We start from the raw sequence: 20,811 nt of genomic DNA, 5'->3' as shown, positions 1-20,811 counted from the left end.
TAGTAGTCAAGCACTTAGTTCCATTCTTTAGCGTGCATGTTACAGAGTAAGGCATTTCTATTATGAAGCCCACTTGCTAACCCACGTTACTTTGGATACATACCAGTCACATCTACAAAGGAACAGAAACCAATTAGTAAAGGATCACTACTCTACAATACTACTTACTGTTTTAGGGTGTGTATATACAGATTGGTAGATATTCATAAATATACATACAATTATGTATACAAATTTGGAAAAAAGTACAGTATATTGGGAATTGGTATTATTCAGTTCTTTTCATGTGGACGCTAAAGCCACATGTCACAATCCCTCACAACATGTTTTAACTTTTCTTTGCTGTATTTTTCACTGGTGTACTGCAGTAAACATTCATTTATAAGGGCAACCACTAAACATCCCACAAACATCTGGAATTAAATAATCTGTAGACCCTCATAATATAATGAGCTAAATTACAAGAAATAAAACTAGAAGTGGTGGTGTCATCCCTAAAGGCAAATTTAATGCAAATCAGAGAGAGAGAAAAACTATAATCCTTTCATTTAATTGTCCAGCAGTCTGGCTTCGAATGGGAAATTCATTTTTGATGTGCAGTGTCCTTTGCCTGTAAAAGCTTGAAAAGTGAATGTTCTGATTTAAATGTTGACAGAGTACAGTACACTCAGAAACTGTGCAGGGAACATTTTTTGATGTCAATTTCACACTGCGTCTAAGATTAATCATGTCTAAAGAGAAAAAAATAAGTGCCATTTGATGAAATTGTTAAGCTCTTATGAGTCATTTCCAAACCTTTAATCAAGGCTTCTGGCAATAATTTCCTCATATTTAAAGCTGCTTTATGTCCTGTATGAAAACTGGGTTTTGAAAATGCAATTCTAATTTAAGGCAGTCCCTGTAAAGTTCACGACTGCTACTGTTCCCTATCCCCTAGCAAAGGCACTCATCATGCTGAGTTTCAAAAGGCAAAAGGCATCCTGTAATGGCTGTCACACTAGGTAGGGCAATTCTAACATATGCTCTGCATTGAAGCCAGCATGCCAGCATGTCTCAGATCAGTCTTTCATTAAATGTCATTTTAATGAAATAAGCTACAGGAAGGAAATTTTAAGTGCAAAAAAAAAAAAATCCAGTTTTTAAAAATGTGTTGTTGTTTTGTTGAAGAGAGCGTAAATGCCTTAGACTTCAAACATAAATAAATAAATAAAACTCTGAAGACCTTCAAAGGGTCATAATGCCATAGCCTAATTATTATCCTTGCAGTTGCTAGGTAATTTAACCTGGATAGCGAAATTCTCTTCCCCCCTTCAAAGCCTCATTTACTGTCATTAACCAACCAGTAGTGTTGGATAATGACTGAAATGCGTTGACCACAAAGACCTTGCTGAGGTGAAATGACCTGTCCTGCATTCAGTCTATCTGCTCAGCTTGAGCTAAGCAAATAAGAGTAACAAATTAACTAGAAGGAACTATGTTTGGTGCACCAGTTGCAATACAGTAACCACAAGTGCAAGGCAAGTACGGTACATGTAATTATTGTATTAGCTTTAACCCCTTTAGGTTAAATTACCTGCCTGCATTAGTTGTTTTAAGCAATTTTGACCATATTACATCACTTGATTTTCCAAACAAAACAAACGATTTGTCCCCCTAGAGAGTAGTTCCTCCAGGCAGGGTTAATGGGGCATTTGGTTTTGGAAGATCATGTGTGATAGTGGCTGAACATTCAAGTCTCCAGCGCTCTACATCTGACTTCTCTTGCTAGCACTTAATTAATCACTAGACAGTTGTCACAAACCATTAACAAAAATCAAAGCACTAGAAACACGGGGCTGTTAAGAGAAGGGCAGTTGAACAGAAACCATGTGAACCACAAGCATGCTTGTGTTTTGTCGGCCTCAGTAGAGATAATCTAGCACTGACTGACTGATATTTTACCCTTTAACCTCGCCCCATTCCTCCTGCACTTGTCAGCTTCCTCTTCCACCAGGCAGATATGTGCTGTCAATTGGCAGATAGTGTAAAGTTTGCTGAGATGTCACACAGTACTGTTATCCATGTGGAAATACATCAAATGCCCTACTTTATTCCCAAGGCTGTGATGCCTTTAAAAAAGAAAATGTATCCCGTGGGAATGGGACTTGGCAAATGCCTGAGCCCTACTTTGAGCCACTTCTCGCTTCCTAATGCAAAATGACACAATGGATAATTTCTTCAGATCCTTTCACATATATTTACATAAAAGGAAGCTTTTTTTAAGTTGTTGTTTCATTGTTGGTGTGACCTGTAGACACCTGGCTGTAGTCAAATTTCTGTCGTTTCGTATCATGAGGTGAAAGGATATTGGGTTTGTTAAAAAATGTCCAATGCCACAAAAAAAAAGAAAAAAGCTACTAGTTACCATACAAGAAATGATTACAAAGAAATATCCGTCTCTCTGCCTCTTATTAATAAGACAAAACAGCATGGTTCAGGCTTCAATCGGTATAACAGAATGCCTTGATAATGGATAAACACATTTTCTTAATAACCTGCTTGTTGACACACACTCTGAAGACTAAGGTTTTGTTGTGGCCTGTGGATGATACAGTCCTAGCACAGTTATAACTGTTTAAAAAAAAAAGACTGTTGAAAAAACATTAGTGTATGTGCTGAAAGTTATTATAATGTTACAAAATGAGAAAGAAACTAATTGAAAGTTCTACAGTATTTATTGTTTGGTTCCATTATTGTTTGTAATATAAACAGGTGTTTTTCTCTTCCCAGAAACTTATAATTTATCAATGAATAAAAATGCATCAGTTTTTAGAATTACAAATTTTACAAGTGCAGACCATAGTAGAAAGAAGCCAATTCATAAATATATATATTTCAATTAATATATAAATATATATATATAGTAACACATCCACCCCCACTGCTGTAAATTCCAAATCAGTATGACGAGAAAGCCGATGGCCGTGACATACATCAACAGCATGTGCAGAATAGTATAGAATAAGAAACGGCAATGAGAATTGGTTAAGTGCTATTTAAGAATAACACGAGGTGTTAGTGTCGAACTAAAGTTCAATATTTTAAAATTGATTTACAGTATGTTGTGCTCTCAGCAGTGTAAGTTTGACATACAGGCCACTTGCACTACAGCCCTGTCTCTGGAATCTCATCCCTTGTGTAATAATAATAAATCAATAATATTGAATAATAATAAAGGTGTTCCAACAGCAGAGAAGCATTTACTGGGTTAGCCCCACTTTGTATTGGTTTTGCAGGTGAAACGCAGAATTGGATTGAAGCAGGGAGTACTCAGAGTTCTGTGTACCAAGCAGATGAGTGACAAATCTCAGCTAAAAACCTTCCAGCCAGCCTTGGTCTCTCCTGATGTGCCTGAAAGGTTAGCTGCCAATGCCGTCTAATGGTGTCAAGTCCTGTTACTTTTCTTGCATAGATTCTGTATGACAAGCTGACACAAGGCTATCATTTATATTGTTACGTTGAGTTTGTTTGCATTATTCAATGTTAACTCCACATGGTCACTGGTCATGCTAAGATCAAAACCCAAACGTGTTCTCCCCAAGTACCTCTGAGGGTATCATTCAGGGGGCTGTGTTTTGCAGGCGGCTCCATGCCATTGCTGCAAGCCACTCTGGTTTTCTGAAACATTAATGATGTGTATTGACATCAATTACTGCAATGCACATGGCCTCTCTGGAATTACGAGGAGTTTATTTCCCATAAATCACAACTGAGGAAACAGCAGTTTGGACAAGAAAAGAGCTGTTTGAGTGAATTCACAAGTAGAAAAGAGAGGACATGGAGGGAGAGAAGTATTCAAAGGTCCTCTTTTGACAGTCACAATTATTAAGAAGACCTAGCCACCTCATTACTCAGCCACTTTTAATTCATTAGCAATTATAACACTAAATAGCTAACTGTTTCAGAGTCCAGACTATCCCTTATAAACATTTATCAAAGTAATTTTTTGCACAGTGACTTTTTGCAGTTTTCCCATGGTTATATTATGTATTTACCATGGTTTGCAAGGTTTTTTATATGCTTTACCATACCTCGCTATGCTTTACAATGCTTTACCTGGCTTTCACGATTCTTTATTACACTTTGCTATGCTTTACTGTGGGAAACTTTTAAAAGGGATTATTGGCTAACATGGCTTAAACTTTATTGAGAAGACAAAGAGTCCATTTCAATTACCTTTCAAGCTGGAAATTAAATGATTGTGCAGCAATTAAAGCAGACATGGAGCAATATTTACTTTATTTCAGCTCAAATAAAGGAAGCTTAGCTGCACTAAAAGCAGTGTCACCAGCATATATCAATACCAATGACATGCTGCAGTAGACAAGTTCATTTCTATAAATATAGCCTATTAAAAACTTCCATAGTAAATATTTCCCATGTTACTGGTCCTTGTCCTTTCATCAATTAACCCTCATACCTACTGTATTAAACCTGAAATGAAGGACAGCACTGCATTGTTTACTGTCAACATGTAGCTCTCACTAGCTCACTCTAGCCTCGCTGCTTTGCCATACTCTCCCTGCCTACACTAACTTTTCTGCTACTTTTCTAGTACTCTAAAGAACAGTTCTGTAATTTATGAATGCAGCTATAAATGTGTGAACTTATTTGGTAGTCAGACCTTTCACGTCAAGCTGAAGTACTGTATATACATCATATAAGGACATTCCATATATTAAGGTAAGTGTAGTAATTAAACAGCATTCAGTATACAGGTACTGTAGATTACTTTGAATTAATGGTATGAATTATAGTTTTGGTTGACATGCTGAAAAGGTAACTGCAACCCTTATCAGTTGATTAGAAAAAATAAAACAGTTCATTATATAAAGACAATGCTACTTTCTAATCTGTAATTATTTTGACACAACAAAGATTCACTTGCACACAGATCAGAGGCAATGTTCTCATTAGTAATAGAAAAGGGTTAAGGACACTGAAAAGGGGTACAGGGCTTGCGCACGACCATGTTTCGTATAACGTTGTGTTTCTGTTCTCAGATAGAGATAAAGCTGGCTTATTTCTAAATGGTTCATTTATAATTAGATTTTTCACTTATAAATGTACCTGTAATTTTGTCTGCCTCACAATGGAGTGGAGCAGCTGTTGGATTCATGTTTAAACATTACGCCTGCAAGGCTGCAACAAAAGGTTTAATTTCAGAAATGAGTGATTTACAGTGTAGCAATAGAATATATAATGAATTGCAGACAATAGGAGGGGAAATAACAAAGGCAGTTAAGTGAAAATGATTTATTTCATTCAGTATCTTTTGCGAGGAAGATTTCAGTGTATCTGGAAGATTAAATTACCTTGTTATCCATGCAGAGATAACATTGCATCATGTGTCAGCACCTGCTGACAAAATCCAGGCACAGCACAAGGTAACGTGTCCTGCTTTAAATCAAAGATTTAATCCAATTAATCTACTACATAACAGTGACTCCAAAAAAGGATTCCATTGATTCACAATATGGATGAAATTACACAACATTTCATATTTAGGCTTGCACTGTTAATGGTATTTGATTAAAATCTGTTTTCTGGTGACAAAGCTGTGTTTAAATGTTCTGTTCTTGTGGGATAGACAGTATAGTGTCATTCACAATTACTGTGTGTGTATATATATATATATATATATATATATATAGAGAGAGAGAGAGAGAGAGAGAGAGAGAGAGAGAGAGAGCTGTAACACTACTCTAGATTACTGTTTACAATTCAATCTTAAATTATTCACTTATTTGCAGAATAAAAATTATACATACAAAAGTAGTAAAGAATGGATGAGTAACATCTACCTCTAGTGGATCAAGTAGGGAATTAATTGTATGTTGGCATGTTCTAATGTTTCTCGTGTTCCTCTAAGAATTCAATAGGGATGCAATACTAATGCCCTCATATGAAGGGCTGCACTACCCACATTGACTGGGCTTTATCCAGGTTAACCAGATTAAATATGTTCTATCATTTATGAACTAGGAGATTGACCTCAAATTTCACTACCCTCCATCCTGTCTTCTGTGAATGTACATAAAATTCTCTCATTTCTGTTCAACTTGATAAATGTGTTTTAATCATCAATCTCTGTTTGTTTGTTTGTTTTAAACTTTATTAGAGAGGAATAGAGATGTATTTTCTGTCTCATTGTAATTATTAGGGGTGTTCAATTAAAGCATTGTAATAGAATAACTATCAAGACATTTGAGGAATCAAACAAGGTAGAATAACGTATTCTATATGTTAATTGGCAAACCTCCAACTGTGTGGGTATGAGTTTTCTAAAAGGATTCAGTGCTGTTGATTAGGGTGGTTGAAACAAAACTGTTGTGAGTCAGCCTAAACTAAATCCAGCTTTAGGATATAAAAAATAAGTTGCATATTATACATACTAATCTGATGTATCCGGCTGTACCTTCAACAGCAATGACACATTCCTTAAGTATGTTCTGTATTAACATCCTACAACTCTTACACTGACTATACAATTATGAATAAGAAAACTTGATAGTTTGACTAGTTTATTTTTAGATTGGTATTGAAATGTGCTACTGAAATTCAGTGCACCTGTAACAAATGTTCCTTTAGCAACCACTGAACATCCGTTCTTTTTGTGTAGGCTGCCTGAAGCACCTGCTTTTCTTTTAGTCTCACAATTTATTCACCTTGATTAGTCTCCTGTTCCTAAATACAGGGGTGGCAGAAAAATAAAGAAAAATCTGCATTATATTGTCTGCTGGAGATAGGAAGTTTAAAATAAGGTTTCAAGCTTGATTTTTGAAGTAGTTAGCAAAATTCTCAACTATTCTACCTGCCTTAACTCCCTATCATAATAATCCTATTTGCTAATATGCTGTTGCTGATTTTAGTGTCAACATTTTGACAACTGCTAAAAAATGAAATTAAGGCATAAGAACTGAATGCAAGGGAATATTACAATTTTATTGCGTAACACTTTTGTACTATACATAAATAATCAAACCGCTAGCAAAAAAATATGAAATTCTTGTAATGGACTGTAAAAAATTATTTCAAACCCCCAAACGCACACTACTTTAATATACATAAATAAAAGTACAATGCAACAACGTATTCATATTCCATATATCCATATGAGGCCAACAATGACCTATAAGCAAATAATTTGTGGAAATGGTGTACAAGCATACCCTACACACACACAGTCAAGATTATTGCAAATTTTACAGTTTGATTTATTAAATATTTTCATTTATGAAATCAATATCTCTGTAATTTGAACTTCTATAAAATAATAATTTCCTTAATTTCTGGCTTTGTCTTGAAAAAAAGACAACGGTTTGAGTTTAAAAACCGGTGCACGCTTTTAAACATTTTTACAAAACACTGTCAGAGAAGTAGTTGTTGGTTCACATCACACAAAGCTTGGTCAGTATTAACCTTTCAATCCATGTGGGTAGTGTATACAAAAAAGCAACAGCAGGACCAGATAAACACCTCCAGTTAAACAGAAGATTTATTTCAGTGCAATGCCTTTAAGTGTCTCCAGTCATGATGGAAAAGAACTCCTCCTGGTTTACTGGGGAGGGGGGGAGAGTAAAAAACTTTGTTATTATTTTTTTTTGTGTGTTCCTGTTATTTACTATATTGACAAACCTGCATTCGGTGAAATGATCAAGATAAAGGAGATGCAATTTTGCTTATAAATATAATTGCGGCCATCTGCTATCACACAGAGCATTACTGTTATGTGCTGCTTCTCTCTCTCTTTTTTTATTTAGTCATCAGCAATGGGTTTTTTTTACTCATGTTTTCTCCCCAATCTGGAATGCCCCCCGGTGACTCGGGGAACGGCGGCTGGAGCACGCGTCCTCCAAAACGTGCTCCTGCCAATCCATCATTTTACACGCTGCGGATCCACAGCGAGGCCGCCAGACCTATAGTGCCGGAGGACAACACAGATCTGGAGGCTCCACTGCAGGAACCACAGGCGCCCTATCGGCCTCAGTGGTGTACACCAGCACGATATTTTTTTAATTTAGGGTTCTGTTTGTTTGTTCTGGCCAATGTGCCGATTTGTTTTGTTAAAACTATTTGTTTAATAAAAATTTTCGCCCTGAAATTGCCTGTGTTGTTGCATTCATTTCCTGGCCTGATGTCACCCCTACAGCCACCCTATTAACAATTCCTCAGGAAGCGAATGACACTTCTCTGAAAATGGCTGCCTGCATGTCATGGATGATTGGAGATCAGGCAGTAAATGTTTTGGTTAGTCTTTTCACGAGTCAGTCACATTGCTGCTTGTGTATTCAAGCAGTGACGTCATTGTTCGTCTTTTCACGGGAGTCAGTCACGTTGCTGCTTGTGTACTCGGGTAGTAACGTCTTACTACTATATTTGAATTTAAGACGCAGGCTATTGAGAAAAAAATGTTTAAAGTGCATCTTACGTTCAAAGGAGTACGGTATATACAATTACTAGACAGTTATTGTAAAAGTGATTCATAAAATTGCATCTTACTTTGTTCAAATACACCCTTAACAGCCGAAATAGGATTTCCAGAGGTGTTAATTAAGGCTGTTCAATTAAACAAAGTGATGCTCTGGCTCCCTCTTGTGAATAGTTTAAAAATAATTCTTTGCATATGTGTACTAGTTTGACATATAATCCAAGCTGCAGATTCTCTCAGTATATATTTATATATAGGTTTTAAAGTTTCAAAAAAAAAAATATATATATATATATATATATATATATATATATATATATATATATTTATTTTTTTTTTTTTTTTTTTTTTTTTTTTTCCTCAAACACTATTGTTATTTGTGTAATGTAATACTATATTTCAGGTTCCACAGCACAGCAAAGCAAACATATTTGTTATGTCAACAGTTTTTTTGCCAGGTTGTTGTTGAACCTGTGAAGTCAATTCTGCTTATTTTCACACGTTTTGATATATTAAGGGTTGACTGTCATGTTTCAGACTGATTACTGTTGTTGACTTACTTTCTCCATCTCCATCGTTATCAAATTCATCAATCATAGCACGGAGTTCCTCATCTGTCATATTTTCGCCTAGCTCTCTAGCAACCCGTCTAAGGTTTCTTAGACTTATCTTTCCAGAGTCGTCATCATCGAACAGTTTAAATGCCTTTATCATCTCTTCTTGTGGGTCTCGATCCAACATCCAGTCAGTCACTGAAAAAGCAAGTTTAAACCTTCACTTTTCAGCCTGCACTTTTGAACTAAAAATATAAAACTCCACACATTCCACTTATTCTGACGATCCACCTAAACACTTCCAGACAGGTACACTTTAAAGTCACTGAATTTTATTTTAAATATTAAAACATAATTCTCTATCAAAGTTTCAAAGTACCAATGGAGAACGGTATTTGCCTAGCACTGCAAATCACACCAGTGTGCACTCACAATTCATAATACTTACACTGTAGATGAATTCATAGTCAGCAGGTATTTTATTTGGGGTGTTTTGGATAAACATTTTAGTATAAAAATCTGAAACTGTGCCTGTTTCCTTCCCCCACCATTATGAACCCTGCATGCATGATGTGAATATTTTATTTCAGTGATAATACTCACCCACTTCATTGAAATCATCAAATGCAATTTTTCCAGTTCCTTCACGATCGTAATCTTTTAGGATCTTCAACACATCAGCTTTCTTTACATCAAAGCCTAAAGCTCTCATTGCAACCTATCAAATTAAAGCAATGGTCAAACTCACCAAAATACAGACTGCTTATAACTCATTCAAATTGTTTGTTTGTGTGAACTGGCTACTGTGAATTTGTTGTCAGTTTCTGTACATACAAGCCAACTGGAATTACAAAGGATGATGTCACAGAAATGCTTTAAAATTCTGCATAGAGTAGTATCTCAGAGTTATGAACAGCTTGGGAATGGAGGCTGTTCGTAATGCTGAAATGTCTAACTCTGAAATTGAGTTTTCAATGGTTTTAATAAACGTGTACACCTGCTATTTACAGCCTTAATCTTGCAAATAATGCATCACAGTAATGAAACACCTATGCTGTTATGGGAAAATGCTACATTTAACTTACTAGTCAAACTGTTACTCTAGAAAAAACACAGATTTAAACACCCAGAGACATCTGGGTTAATGTAGATCTTGTTTTTATTTTATTTTAAACAAAATGCATTCTTGGAGCTTGCAGTCATTCAGACCCATTTGGCTTGGAAAAACATTGCTTTGTTTAAGACTAAAATGTTCCTCGTGCCTTCTCCATGACAGGCATGCTGCTTATGCAGTGCTTTATCAAAACGATCTTCAGCTTTCTGTACGATACATCTGTTCTTACTGCTCTGCTGTCTTTCACCTCCAAATTATTGGATTTTTTCTTTTGGCCTTTTTAATACCACTTACAATTTCCCAATACCACATTCCCATTGCTGATGATGCTGCTTTAAAAAATATCTGTAATGTTTTCTTTAAACTGAAAGTGTACCACATTTGCGTGTCCCAGTTCTTACCATGTCAGTGGGTTAACCTTGCACTATTAAAAACTGGATTCTGGCTGCACTGAAGGCAGGGTTGAGCGACTGCAAAATTCCAGCTAAAATAGACTGTACCATGAATTGGTGTTTTTGTGTTTGTCTTAAAACTCCAGTATTGTAAACCCTACCTTTAGTTCATGATAGTCTATTTCTTTATCTTTATCAGTATCAAACAATTCAAAGGCCTCTTTTATTTCTTGCTTCTGTTCATCTGTTAGCTCCCTTCTTTTTTTTCTTTTGGTTTTATCCACTGCAAGCTCAGTCCTGAAAAAAAAAAGTATGAAATGGTTACAAATCACAACAGACTTGAAACATCAAGCTTTTTAATGTAACCCTTTTTGGATGAAGTTGTCCGGGTGTCGGAAATTTTAATGTAAAAGAACCAGTCCCTGCACTTATTGCTTTATTTCTACAATATATACAGTAACTATCAATCTACATTGTAAAAGCAAACAACATAGATACAATATTATATAATGGTTTTGAAACTACCAAAAGTTTCATGTTAATCGTATGCACTGGAGTAATCAGTCATTTGGTCCGCTTACCACAATATACTTGACTCTGTACCCGTTATAAATCAAAAATAAGTATTTATTAATTACTAACATTCAATGAAAAGGCTTTTGGATGCAACTAATTTATGCTGGTTATTTATAAGACAATGTATATTGAAGCAAAAAGTCCTATCACGACTTATTTAGTAAATGGTGTGATTAATAGTGGTGCCTGCATATCGTGGTTACTTGACATCTTGAACAATTGACTCCTAACCAGCAAAATGTTTGCTGGTGTTCCATAAATCTAGTTTACCATATTTATTTATTTATTTATGCATTCAACGTCCGGGTTGAAGACAAATATTTGTTATTATTAACAACATGTAATCGGATTAACGCTTTCTTTATACTGCTGTTAAAGGTTTTCGTTTTGCATGTAACCTAGTGCGATTATATCAGTTGCACATTACATTTCGTGTTACAATCAAATTGAGGGTTACAAATTACCATGCATTAGAAACGTGTTTAAATTGATATAAACTGCATTTATTAATAACATGCTGTAATCAAACCCGCCAGATGTGTAACCATAAACAGAACACAATAATTACAAAAGACGACACATCAACAGTGTATCTATCTAGCGTACTGGTACGTACATATACTTGTATATTTTCTAAAAACAATACACCAACCGTAATGATAAACTCATTGTTGTAGTTGCTGCTGTACGCTAAACCGAAGCAAACCAAAACACCAACCGCACACTAGACTACTTTGCCGATTTAGTATCTCAAACAAGATCCTCCCAGGGATGGTGTTTGATTGGTTACAGCGACACTTCTATGGGTGGTTTCAGCTAAACTATAACTATGATTGGAAGAATTTGCTGTCAATAAGTTTGGACTGAAGTGGACGGGTAACGGTTTTTACCCAACAGCCATTGCGGTCGATGGCGGTAGAGGGGGCTGGTGGTGGGTCATTGTGTGGGCAGTAGGAAACACAGACATGGTACTGCAGAAGCTGTGCAATGCTGTAATAGTCGCCAATAAAATAAATAAATTATATATCTATACAGTAATTCTGTGGAAAAATATGCTGCCTTTTGAACACATTAGAGAACATTCACAAACCGTTTTAGTCAAAATTGGTGTAACAATTAGTCTAATATTTTTTTTCTTCTAAATAAATATTAAAACTACTTCGTCACCTTAATTTAATTTGTAGGTTTGTTATTATTATTATTATTATTATTATTATTATTATTATTATTATTATTATTATTATACAAATAAAGATTTAGAGTAAAAACTTCCCCGCAGTGTACACATCACCTACAATAAAATAACATCTCTAGTGTGTTGCATTGCCTCAAAAATATGTTCCCATGTTTTTGTTTGCTACTTTATTTACAATGTAATTTAGGTAACCTACAGCAAATGAAAAAGTAGCAGGGTTCCGATAATATAGCGTTATACGTTCTCACGTGATGCTACAACTGTTTAAATAATGCACCCTGACAGCATTTTGAACTACTATGTGTTTCAAAGCTCTTTTCAAAATGGCTGCACTAGTGCAGGAAGAGCGATTTAAAAAAACAACAACATAACAACAAATGCCCTGGCTTTAATGTTCTGTATAACACCATGGATCGTTACAGCTGTGTTACCTGTTTGACAGTGTGGTCAATCATCCTCACACTAGCAGTGCACTAGAGCGGCTATTTTGAAAAGAGCTTTGAAAAGTGCAAAAAAAATGTTAGAATGTTAATGAAAAGAAAAATTGCAGGTACATTATTAAAGAGGTTGTAGTATTATATTTTTCGGAACCCCGCCGCTTAGTCCTGTGTTACAAGCAGTATGAAGTGGGGAGAGGAAATCAAGTGTGCTGGTAATATAAATGGACTTCACTTGGTCAGATAATTAGTATAGTAACAAAACATCAACAGCATAACAATAATAAACTTAAGTTGTTATTATAGTGAGACAGAGGTAAGATTGATATTTAACAACTGGGTTATCAGGTCTCTACTCATTTAACATCAGGCCATACAAGATTGAGAGTGAGGCACTGAGAAAGAAAATAATTTGCCCCCGGGGTCACACACACTAGTGGAAGTGGCTAGGCAAGGATTAATTCCCAAGATAGTATATACTGGCTTCACTCACTCTGCATCTACTTGATAATGTAAAGTGCTTTGTAAGGAAAGACATCAGTGCAGCCTCACAGCATTAAGATGTACGGATCATGTTTCATCAATCATTTGTCTGTCTGAAGCCTTATGTTAAACTTTAAAGGATTGCCAGCCAAGGTTTTAAAGCTTAAATTTACCGTCAGCATCAGCAATATTATTACCGGCCCTCCTTGTCCTCTGTTTAAGATCTTTTGGTGCTTGTATTTTATACTTCAGTTTACAATATGCCGGTATTTGAAATTCAGGAATCTATGAATTTGAATTCAGGAATCTATGCTGCCAGCATTATTTCACCCAGTGGGATCCTTCCCTTAAGACCAGAGCTGCCACTAGTGCCTCGTGTGGAAAACTAAAGCTATGGCATCATAACAGCCCTGGGGGCATCCATCTGGAACTGTTTAAAGGTTACAGGTTACATTGGTGCTTATATAAGTAATCTTATATAAGTTATAAGTTTAATGCTCTAATAGAGGAATTTAAAGAAGAACCTGTACTGTATATTATGTTGAACTTATTCTTTTAAAGAAACATTAAAATTCTCTCTTAAAATCATGGTTACATTTGAATGTGTGTCATTGAAGAGCTACACAAGGTCTTTAGTTGTGAAGACTATGCACTTTTCAAATATGAATCATGCTCTTTAGCAATTCTTAAAGTTTGTTTGATAAATCTAAAGAAGTCTCTAGTGCAATGAGTAGCCCAGAGCACAGTGAAAAAGACAAACAAACATTATAGAAGAACACAGTGTGGCTCAGCCACCACAGAGACTTTAGACATCACAATGCCCCGCTCTCATTCCACTTGAGCATGCTTGGGATGAGCATGAACGCTGTGCGGATTGTATGAAATATTTTTAACTGAATAGATTAACATCCCTTGAGACATATTTCAGCACCTTGATGAGCCACATCGTGCCAAGACTGTGACCAGACTAAACAGCAGCCCAATGCAATATAAGGTACATTGTCCTAACAAAGTGACCAGGCAGCATGTACCCAATGTATTTCGTTCTGTTAATAATGATCTGATGCTTTATACATTATATTTATCTAAACTTTTAGTTATATCGATGAACTGTTTTTGTGCATGCGGATTGCAGTTGTCCAATCCCATTATCATTACATTTTGCATAATCTTATTATCTCTGCATAATGTAGGATGAAGCAGTGTAAGCATATGGCAGTCTGCATGTGCTTCCTAACACCTTTAAAACCATATTACTTCCAGCATTTTGCTGTGACAGGTTTCCGTGTTGTAGCCCGGACTTTCTGCATCTGATTGATAGTTGAAAAGAAAAAAAAAATTGAATCTAGAACTATGGGTAACCCAGTAACAACCAAAGTAAATGAAAAATCAGTTTGTGATTCTGATTGTGTTTGAAGCCAACTGGATACTCTATAGTTAGGTCATCCTTTTCATATTATGGCTCAGGAAAAAAAGGGACACTACTGTAGCACAATGTAATGGGAACTGATAAATGAGCAGCTTTATTAACAGGGGATAGGGTTCACATGTCTTTTGTGGAATTTTATACTGTACTAAGACTTGCCACAAACAGTCAGCTTGAGATTTAAAATCTGCTTTTTATCTGAGACTTATCCTTGACGGCTGCTTTGGTCATCTGTGTGTTCATTAGTGAAAAATGCTTTGTAGCCTAATTGTATTTTATGGTAGGGTAGGTTAACAGTTTCATAAAATCAATAGACATGATGGCTACCAATGTCAAGTCTCTTATACTGGGTGCAGTTTGCTTTCTTGATAGTTAGCAATGGCCAGCATCGACCAGTTTTAAACAGGGAGCCTGCTAAAACTCTACTGTATGGTAATTGTAGTTTTAGGTCTTAACTAAGGTTGTAGTATAGTGTAATGTATTAACAAACGGACACTGTTATGTGTGAGTGTGATTGTGACTGCTGTTTATTTTCCAAGTCCTCATCCTAGTTAAACAATAAAGAATTTAAAATGTGCTGAATAGCTGTAGAATAGAATACTATGTGCCACAATATATCAGATAGCAAATGCAGTTATACAAGGGGTCTTGCAAAATGTATATTGATTAAGTAAGTCAATAGCATGAGGTCCAGAACAGAGACTCAAATTCTGCTGAATAAAACTTGGGCGTCCTCTATCCATCCATTTTCAGGCATAGTTTGTGAGAGTTCAGCTTTTGGAAGAGCTGCACTGTGAATGAAGTGTAAACCTGGGGTGCTATCAGAGGGTAAACATACTAAAGTGCTTGCTAAACAAAATCAGGGTCAGCCCCTTGAATTTTCCAACTTCCACTGCCACTATAGAAGCAGCACCCCCTTGGTGTATTCAGGATTAAACAGAACAACCAAAATTTTCAATTAACACAAAAAGTGTATATTATATAGTTACAGAGCACTTCCCCTCCACTTGGGCAATCCAGCTAAACATGTTCAAAGGTGTGTTTGAATGGGTGCAAAATGTGGTCCGGTTAAATTGGTAAACTGATTGCCAATTTAACTTGGCCAAATGTATTTAAGCATAGCCTGTTTACAGACTGTTAAATACAATACTGTATATGCTGGTTCCAATGGAAATTCATGAGGGAGATGATACTGTGCTTTCTTTTTATAATACTATATATTTAAAAAAATACAATTAAATAAGCTTTTAATTGAAATGAAATACAATATAACCACACTGTTTCTCTAATGAGTTCATGAGACATTTACCAGGCTGACATGAAAATAAACTAACTCTATACAAGAACACTTTCTGAGGGCAAATGATTGTTCTGCTTTGTGTGTGTGGTTATATTCAAGGTGGTAAATACAACAGGCATCTTTTTGTCAACTGCTTTTATTACAGGTGAAACAAAGCAACACTATTTTGTTTAACAATGCCAGACATGCTGCTAAAACTACAACATGTCTTCTTTTACAGTTGGTAACATTACAAAGAAAGTCAGAAATTATAAAATTAACATATCAGACAGCAATAATAAAAGTCAGAACAATATCCCTTCTCATTGTTCACTCTAAGCTTGGAAACACACATTTTACTTTGAATGACAGCTTTTATTTAAAGTGCAATTATTTTATAACAAAGTGCTGTTTATCAGGTAATACTGTATGCGCACAAGCTGTCAGCATTACAGTTTAGAGCTTAGAGGTACTGCCTTTGAGCTGTTAAATCATAAACAATTAAAACTTCAAAGTAAATCGAAGGGGTTTTAAGAAAATCTTCCATTTTCCATAAAATGTTTGACTGCAAATCAAAAGCCACTTGCTGTTCTTTTCACAATATTTCTGACCGAGAAGTTTTAACAATTCTATTGTCAGTTGTGTTTTGTTTTTTTGGTTAAAAGAGATAGACATCAGTTTCTGTCATCAAATTGAAGTGTCCCTTTTCATTGAATCGATGGACTGCACCTACCACAGGCATATGACAAAGCAATGCTTAATACAGTAGGTAAGACACTTGAGAATTGTACAGAAGCTATAACATGCATATCCATACAATGTACAATTATTGTACTCCAATTCCATATACATTCTATTTAGTTAAGAGGTTAACACAAACTATTAACACTTACTTATACCAAGCTGCAAAATAATGAAATACTTCAGCAATCCATAAAAATTGATTTTTTTCTCCCGTAACATTAGAACATTTAACAATTTATTAACAAAGAAAATAATAGTCTGTAACCTCTCATTTTGTTACAATCTTCAAAAACACAAAAATAAGCTTGCAACATAAAAATATATCAATATACAGTACTAAATATATTCATAAATGCATACAAAGCTGACATGCATTTTGTCACTTTCTTAATATTTAAGTAGTGCATGCAAATGTTTGCTTAATCATCCTTTAATTTGGCTTAACAACTTCCTAAATATAGCTTCTCCTGTCACTGCTTGAAATACCAGCGATGTTCAAAGATTCATGACGCAGAATACATATACTGGTAGTCTGGTTTACTAAAAGTGTTCATCATTTATCATCATTTCACCATCATAAAGCCTCTCTTTTTTTAAGGGGTTGCTTGGTAATAAAAGCACTGTATTAATGAAGATGACAGAGTATTTGCTTATGGAAACTGCTTCTTACCATTTGCGTCATAATTTGGCAAACCAAACCAAAGTCAATCATAAGCATGTTTTAGATTCAGACAGGTTAAAATGGTTTGATTCATAGACTGTATCTTCTTTATTAGTAATTCAATGAAGGCTTTTATACAGAGAGAGAGAGAGAGAGAGAGAGAGAGAGAGAGAGAGAGAGAGAGAGAGAGAGAGAGAGAGATATTTCAGCTCAAACATAGCCTATTATTGTATTTTCAAAATAAACCACCTATACAAAACTATAACAAAAAAGAATATCATTCAAAGTCTCCAAGTTGAAAATACAGTATATCCCCCATTGTGTCTGTTTTATAGGTTACTTCTGGGAAAAGTTAGGTCAGCCCCAGCCCTGCCTCTTTAATTGTCTTTAACAGATTTTTAAGTAAAATTCAAGCACTGTATTCCAAACTTGAGAAACGGCATCAATGTTAGTAAGGGAATTAAATACTGTCCCTAAACTGTGAATTGGTTCCAACTGATGATTTCCTCTCAAATATTACTTTGTGAAACTTTGAGATGGTGCCAAGCAAATAGGATTGCAAACTGATTAAGGTGTGTAAGATTAATTAAAACTTCAACAGTTTCTGAGTATCTTTTGAAAATGCACCTGCAGTGACCTCGTATACTGAATCAAGATTGCAAGGTCTTTCTGCAACCAGCTCCTATTTGCCTCATTTGAAAACCATGCTGGTTCACTAGCCTTTCGTGATTTTCATCCCTGGTGGCCTGGGTTCACAAAGCCACCACACAATTTGTCAGTGTCTGGTTAACGTCAAAGGGTGTCCAGGTGAGAATTGAAGTGTGCTCACAGAGCACTGAGGGGAAGCTCTCATGATGCCTGCTGGCACCATGCATGACTCAAACCTTTTTGTTTTTTTTATTGTATAATTAAAAAAAAAAAAAAACACCCACAAGATTTGTATGTAATCTTTTTATGCACGCTTTGTAATTTGGTGCAGGTAACTTATGACTTTACAATACTGAGCAATATTTAGCCTACTGAAGTTTCAAAAGTTGACAAGTTGGACATAACACAACATAACATAACCAGTATCCCTTTTTGCTAAACCTTGGCATCAAGTTGCGCTTCTTCTGGAATTTGACGCACGGAGAGCTAGATTTGCAACAGACTTCAACGCACATGAGGAAAAACTATGGCAAGCGCCAGCATTCGAAATGTAATTGGAGGCTATTCTGAACAGCCTTTCCGCCCCAAATGTGTTAAAATGGCCCGGCAGCACCCTTTCCACATGACCTCCATCAACAAGTTCAAGCAGGCGTTCGCAGGTGTTGACATAGTCACTGATCCTGCTGTATGGGAGCCAGTCGATCATTGACCCATCGTAGGCAACATCCCCACTGAAAAGCATCTTGTGCTCTTTGTCATGAAGGCAGATGCTTCCTCTGGAGTGGCCAGGCATGTGCATTACAGTCAACTGTTTATCTCCAAGGTTTATTACATCACCTAAATAAGGAAGATACAAAGGAAACGCTTTTTAAATGTCCTTTAAGAGGCAGCCTACTCAACCACAAGCATACAATACTCACCTTCAACAGATAAATTAAGTGTTGCCATTGTACTGCAAAGCCAATTTAAAATGATATTGAACTGTACATTAATACTGACATGTATATGTAGATATGCTAGATATGCTTTATATATATATAATATATATAATATATATGATACTATATATAAATAGATGATGGTATGACTACATAGCCAGCGGAGCAAATACTAAAATACAAGTTTAGTAAATACTAAAAAATTTGCATGCAGGTCTGACCATATTTGTAAATTAGTACCCAAGTTTGAAGTTAATTCATTCTTGTGTTGTACAAAGTAAAGTGTGAGTTCAAGTTCTGAATCCATAACGTCATGACTACTCTGTTTCTTTCATAGTGACATCATACAGTCTACTCCTAGGATGTGTCGTTTTGAGTCTAACATACCAGTCATGCTGCTGTACACAGCAATTTTCCCAGGAAACAATTAAAAGACAATTTCTAGAATGTAAACAATACAGTCTGAGTCAGATATACCTGAGCTAACTGTTGGGACTAGTAAACCATTTAAAGAATCAGCAACAACGAAGAATTACAACATACATAAATATTCAGTTAGTCAAAAAAGGATTTAGTCAACGAATGCCAGACACAAATAAATATTCAACTTAATTCATTTTTTTGTAGATAGTGATTGCCCACTTGGACATTTTTTTTTTTTTTTAATACCTCATTACACATGACCAAATACCTTTTTTTACTAACTGTACAGTTCCCCGGGCGGAGGAGCACAGGACTGAGACGTGTACTGTAAACCTGCTTATGGTGCAAAGCCAGCTCCCAACCTGCCAATCTAGAACAAGTTCATCAATGATATAACAAAAAGTTTCAGTATTTAAACAAGCCTATTGGTGCAGTGTGGTGTACTATTTACTGTGTTAAAATTAACCAAGTGTTAATATGCGTAAAGCTCTGATTGGCAAAGCATGGTTCAGACAGTGCCCCGGAGACTGGGCAATGTAATAGATCTTATAAGCTATTTTTCACTACGTTACCTGTTGAATGCCAAACCGGTTATTTTATATTATGCATAGCCACACACACACACACACATTTTTTTATAATATAGGTGTTTTAAATTATTATTACGACGCTCAAAAATGAATATAAAATATTAACCTTCCTGCAGTATATGCGTTGGTTTTACCGCTTGTACTCGGTACTGGCTGGCCCTCCACCCGGGGGTCGGAGCCCTCACAATCTCGCTGTCATACAGCCAAGTCACCGTCTCGAAGTTATCCCCGTTTGCCAAAGCATCTGCCTCCGCCTCGTGCACCGCCACTTGCCGAAACTGATGCAAGCCGCCCGAGTGGTCAAAATGGACATGGGTGCCGATGGCCAACAGCGGGTTCTTGCGGCCGGACTCTGACGCGTCCCCAAGCAGCCCCTTTGCTTGCAGGTACTCCGGTAGACTCCTCAGACCCAACCCAGTGTCGATCACCACGTCCTGGTGCGACCCGCGGACGAGCCAGATGTTGGCTCGGTTCCCAGACTCATAAAACCTCTCCTGGATCCAGAACACCCCATCTCCGAGGGATTTATGTGCGTACCATTCAGCTGCAGACATCCCAACCCCAGCTACACACGTGAAAAGAGAAGAGCACGCCAAAATATAAAGGCTCGGGACGCAGGGATAGTCACAGAGGCGCAATGAACAGCAATGGAGTGAAAATTAAACGAATCCCAGTTAAGATTAAGAGTAGTGCACAACACTCCCACACAGTCACTAGAAGAAGCTGTTTACATTAAAAACAAGGCCAAATGGGCATTGCTGGGAAAGGGAACCTGATTGGCTAATTACCTGTCACTAGCTTCGTTGTCAAGGTTTCAACCACGCCCACTTAAAGGCAAAGGTTCCTAAACTAACACCGAACATTTTCACTTATCGTATGAA

At 36.2% G+C, this 20,811-nt stretch overlaps 2 protein-coding genes across 2 annotated transcripts; both read right to left on the bottom strand.

The window, feature by feature from the left end:
* Positions 1 to 6,963: 6,963 nt before the first annotated feature.
* Positions 6,964 to 11,881, bottom strand: LOC121306108 (centrin-3). The gene is made up of 5 exons (XM_041237824.1): positions 11,759 to 11,881; positions 10,692 to 10,827; positions 9,628 to 9,742; positions 9,031 to 9,222; positions 6,964 to 7,600 (listed from the first exon to the last, which is right to left on the bottom strand). The coding sequence occupies exons 1-5, from the start codon at positions 11,773 to 11,775 to the stop codon at positions 7,557 to 7,559; spliced, it is 504 nt and encodes a 167-aa protein (XP_041093758.1). The 5' UTR covers positions 11,776 to 11,881; the 3' UTR covers positions 6,964 to 7,556.
* A 5,645-nt stretch (positions 11,882 to 17,526) lies between these two features.
* On the bottom strand, positions 17,527 to 20,667 carry LOC121306102 (metallo-beta-lactamase domain-containing protein 2-like). The gene is made up of 2 exons (XM_041237809.1): positions 20,037 to 20,667; positions 17,527 to 18,816 (listed from the first exon to the last, which is right to left on the bottom strand). Exons 1-2 carry the CDS (start codon positions 20,482 to 20,484, stop codon positions 18,428 to 18,430), a joined length of 837 nt encoding a protein of 278 aa, XP_041093743.1. The 5' UTR covers positions 20,485 to 20,667; the 3' UTR covers positions 17,527 to 18,427.
* Between the last annotated feature and the right edge of the window lie 144 nt (positions 20,668 to 20,811).

The sequence above is a fragment of the Polyodon spathula genome, chromosome 2 (assembly GCF_017654505.1).
Source record: "Polyodon spathula isolate WHYD16114869_AA chromosome 2, ASM1765450v1, whole genome shotgun sequence".
Lineage (NCBI taxonomy): Eukaryota > Metazoa > Chordata > Actinopteri > Acipenseriformes > Polyodontidae > Polyodon > Polyodon spathula.
This window is presented reverse-complemented; position numbering and strand designations above follow the sequence as displayed.

Coding starts and splice junctions, on each gene's coding strand:
- LOC121306108 (XM_041237824.1), bottom strand. Junction 9,223..9,627: donor TGATGATTTCAATGAAGTGG/GTGAGTATTATC, acceptor TTGCTTTTTCAG/TGACTGACTGGATGTTGGAT. Junction 7,601..9,030: donor TAACGATGGAGATGGAGAAA/GTAAGTCAACAA, acceptor CCCCCTCCCCAG/TAAACCAGGAGGAGTTCTTT.
- LOC121306102 (XM_041237809.1), bottom strand. CDS start 20,484: ATGTCTGCAGCTGAATGGTACGCACATAAATCCCTCGGAGATGGGGTG. Junction 18,817..20,036: donor AACGCATATACTGCAGGAAG/GTTAATATTTTA, acceptor TTCCTTATTTAG/GTGATGTAATAAACCTTGGA.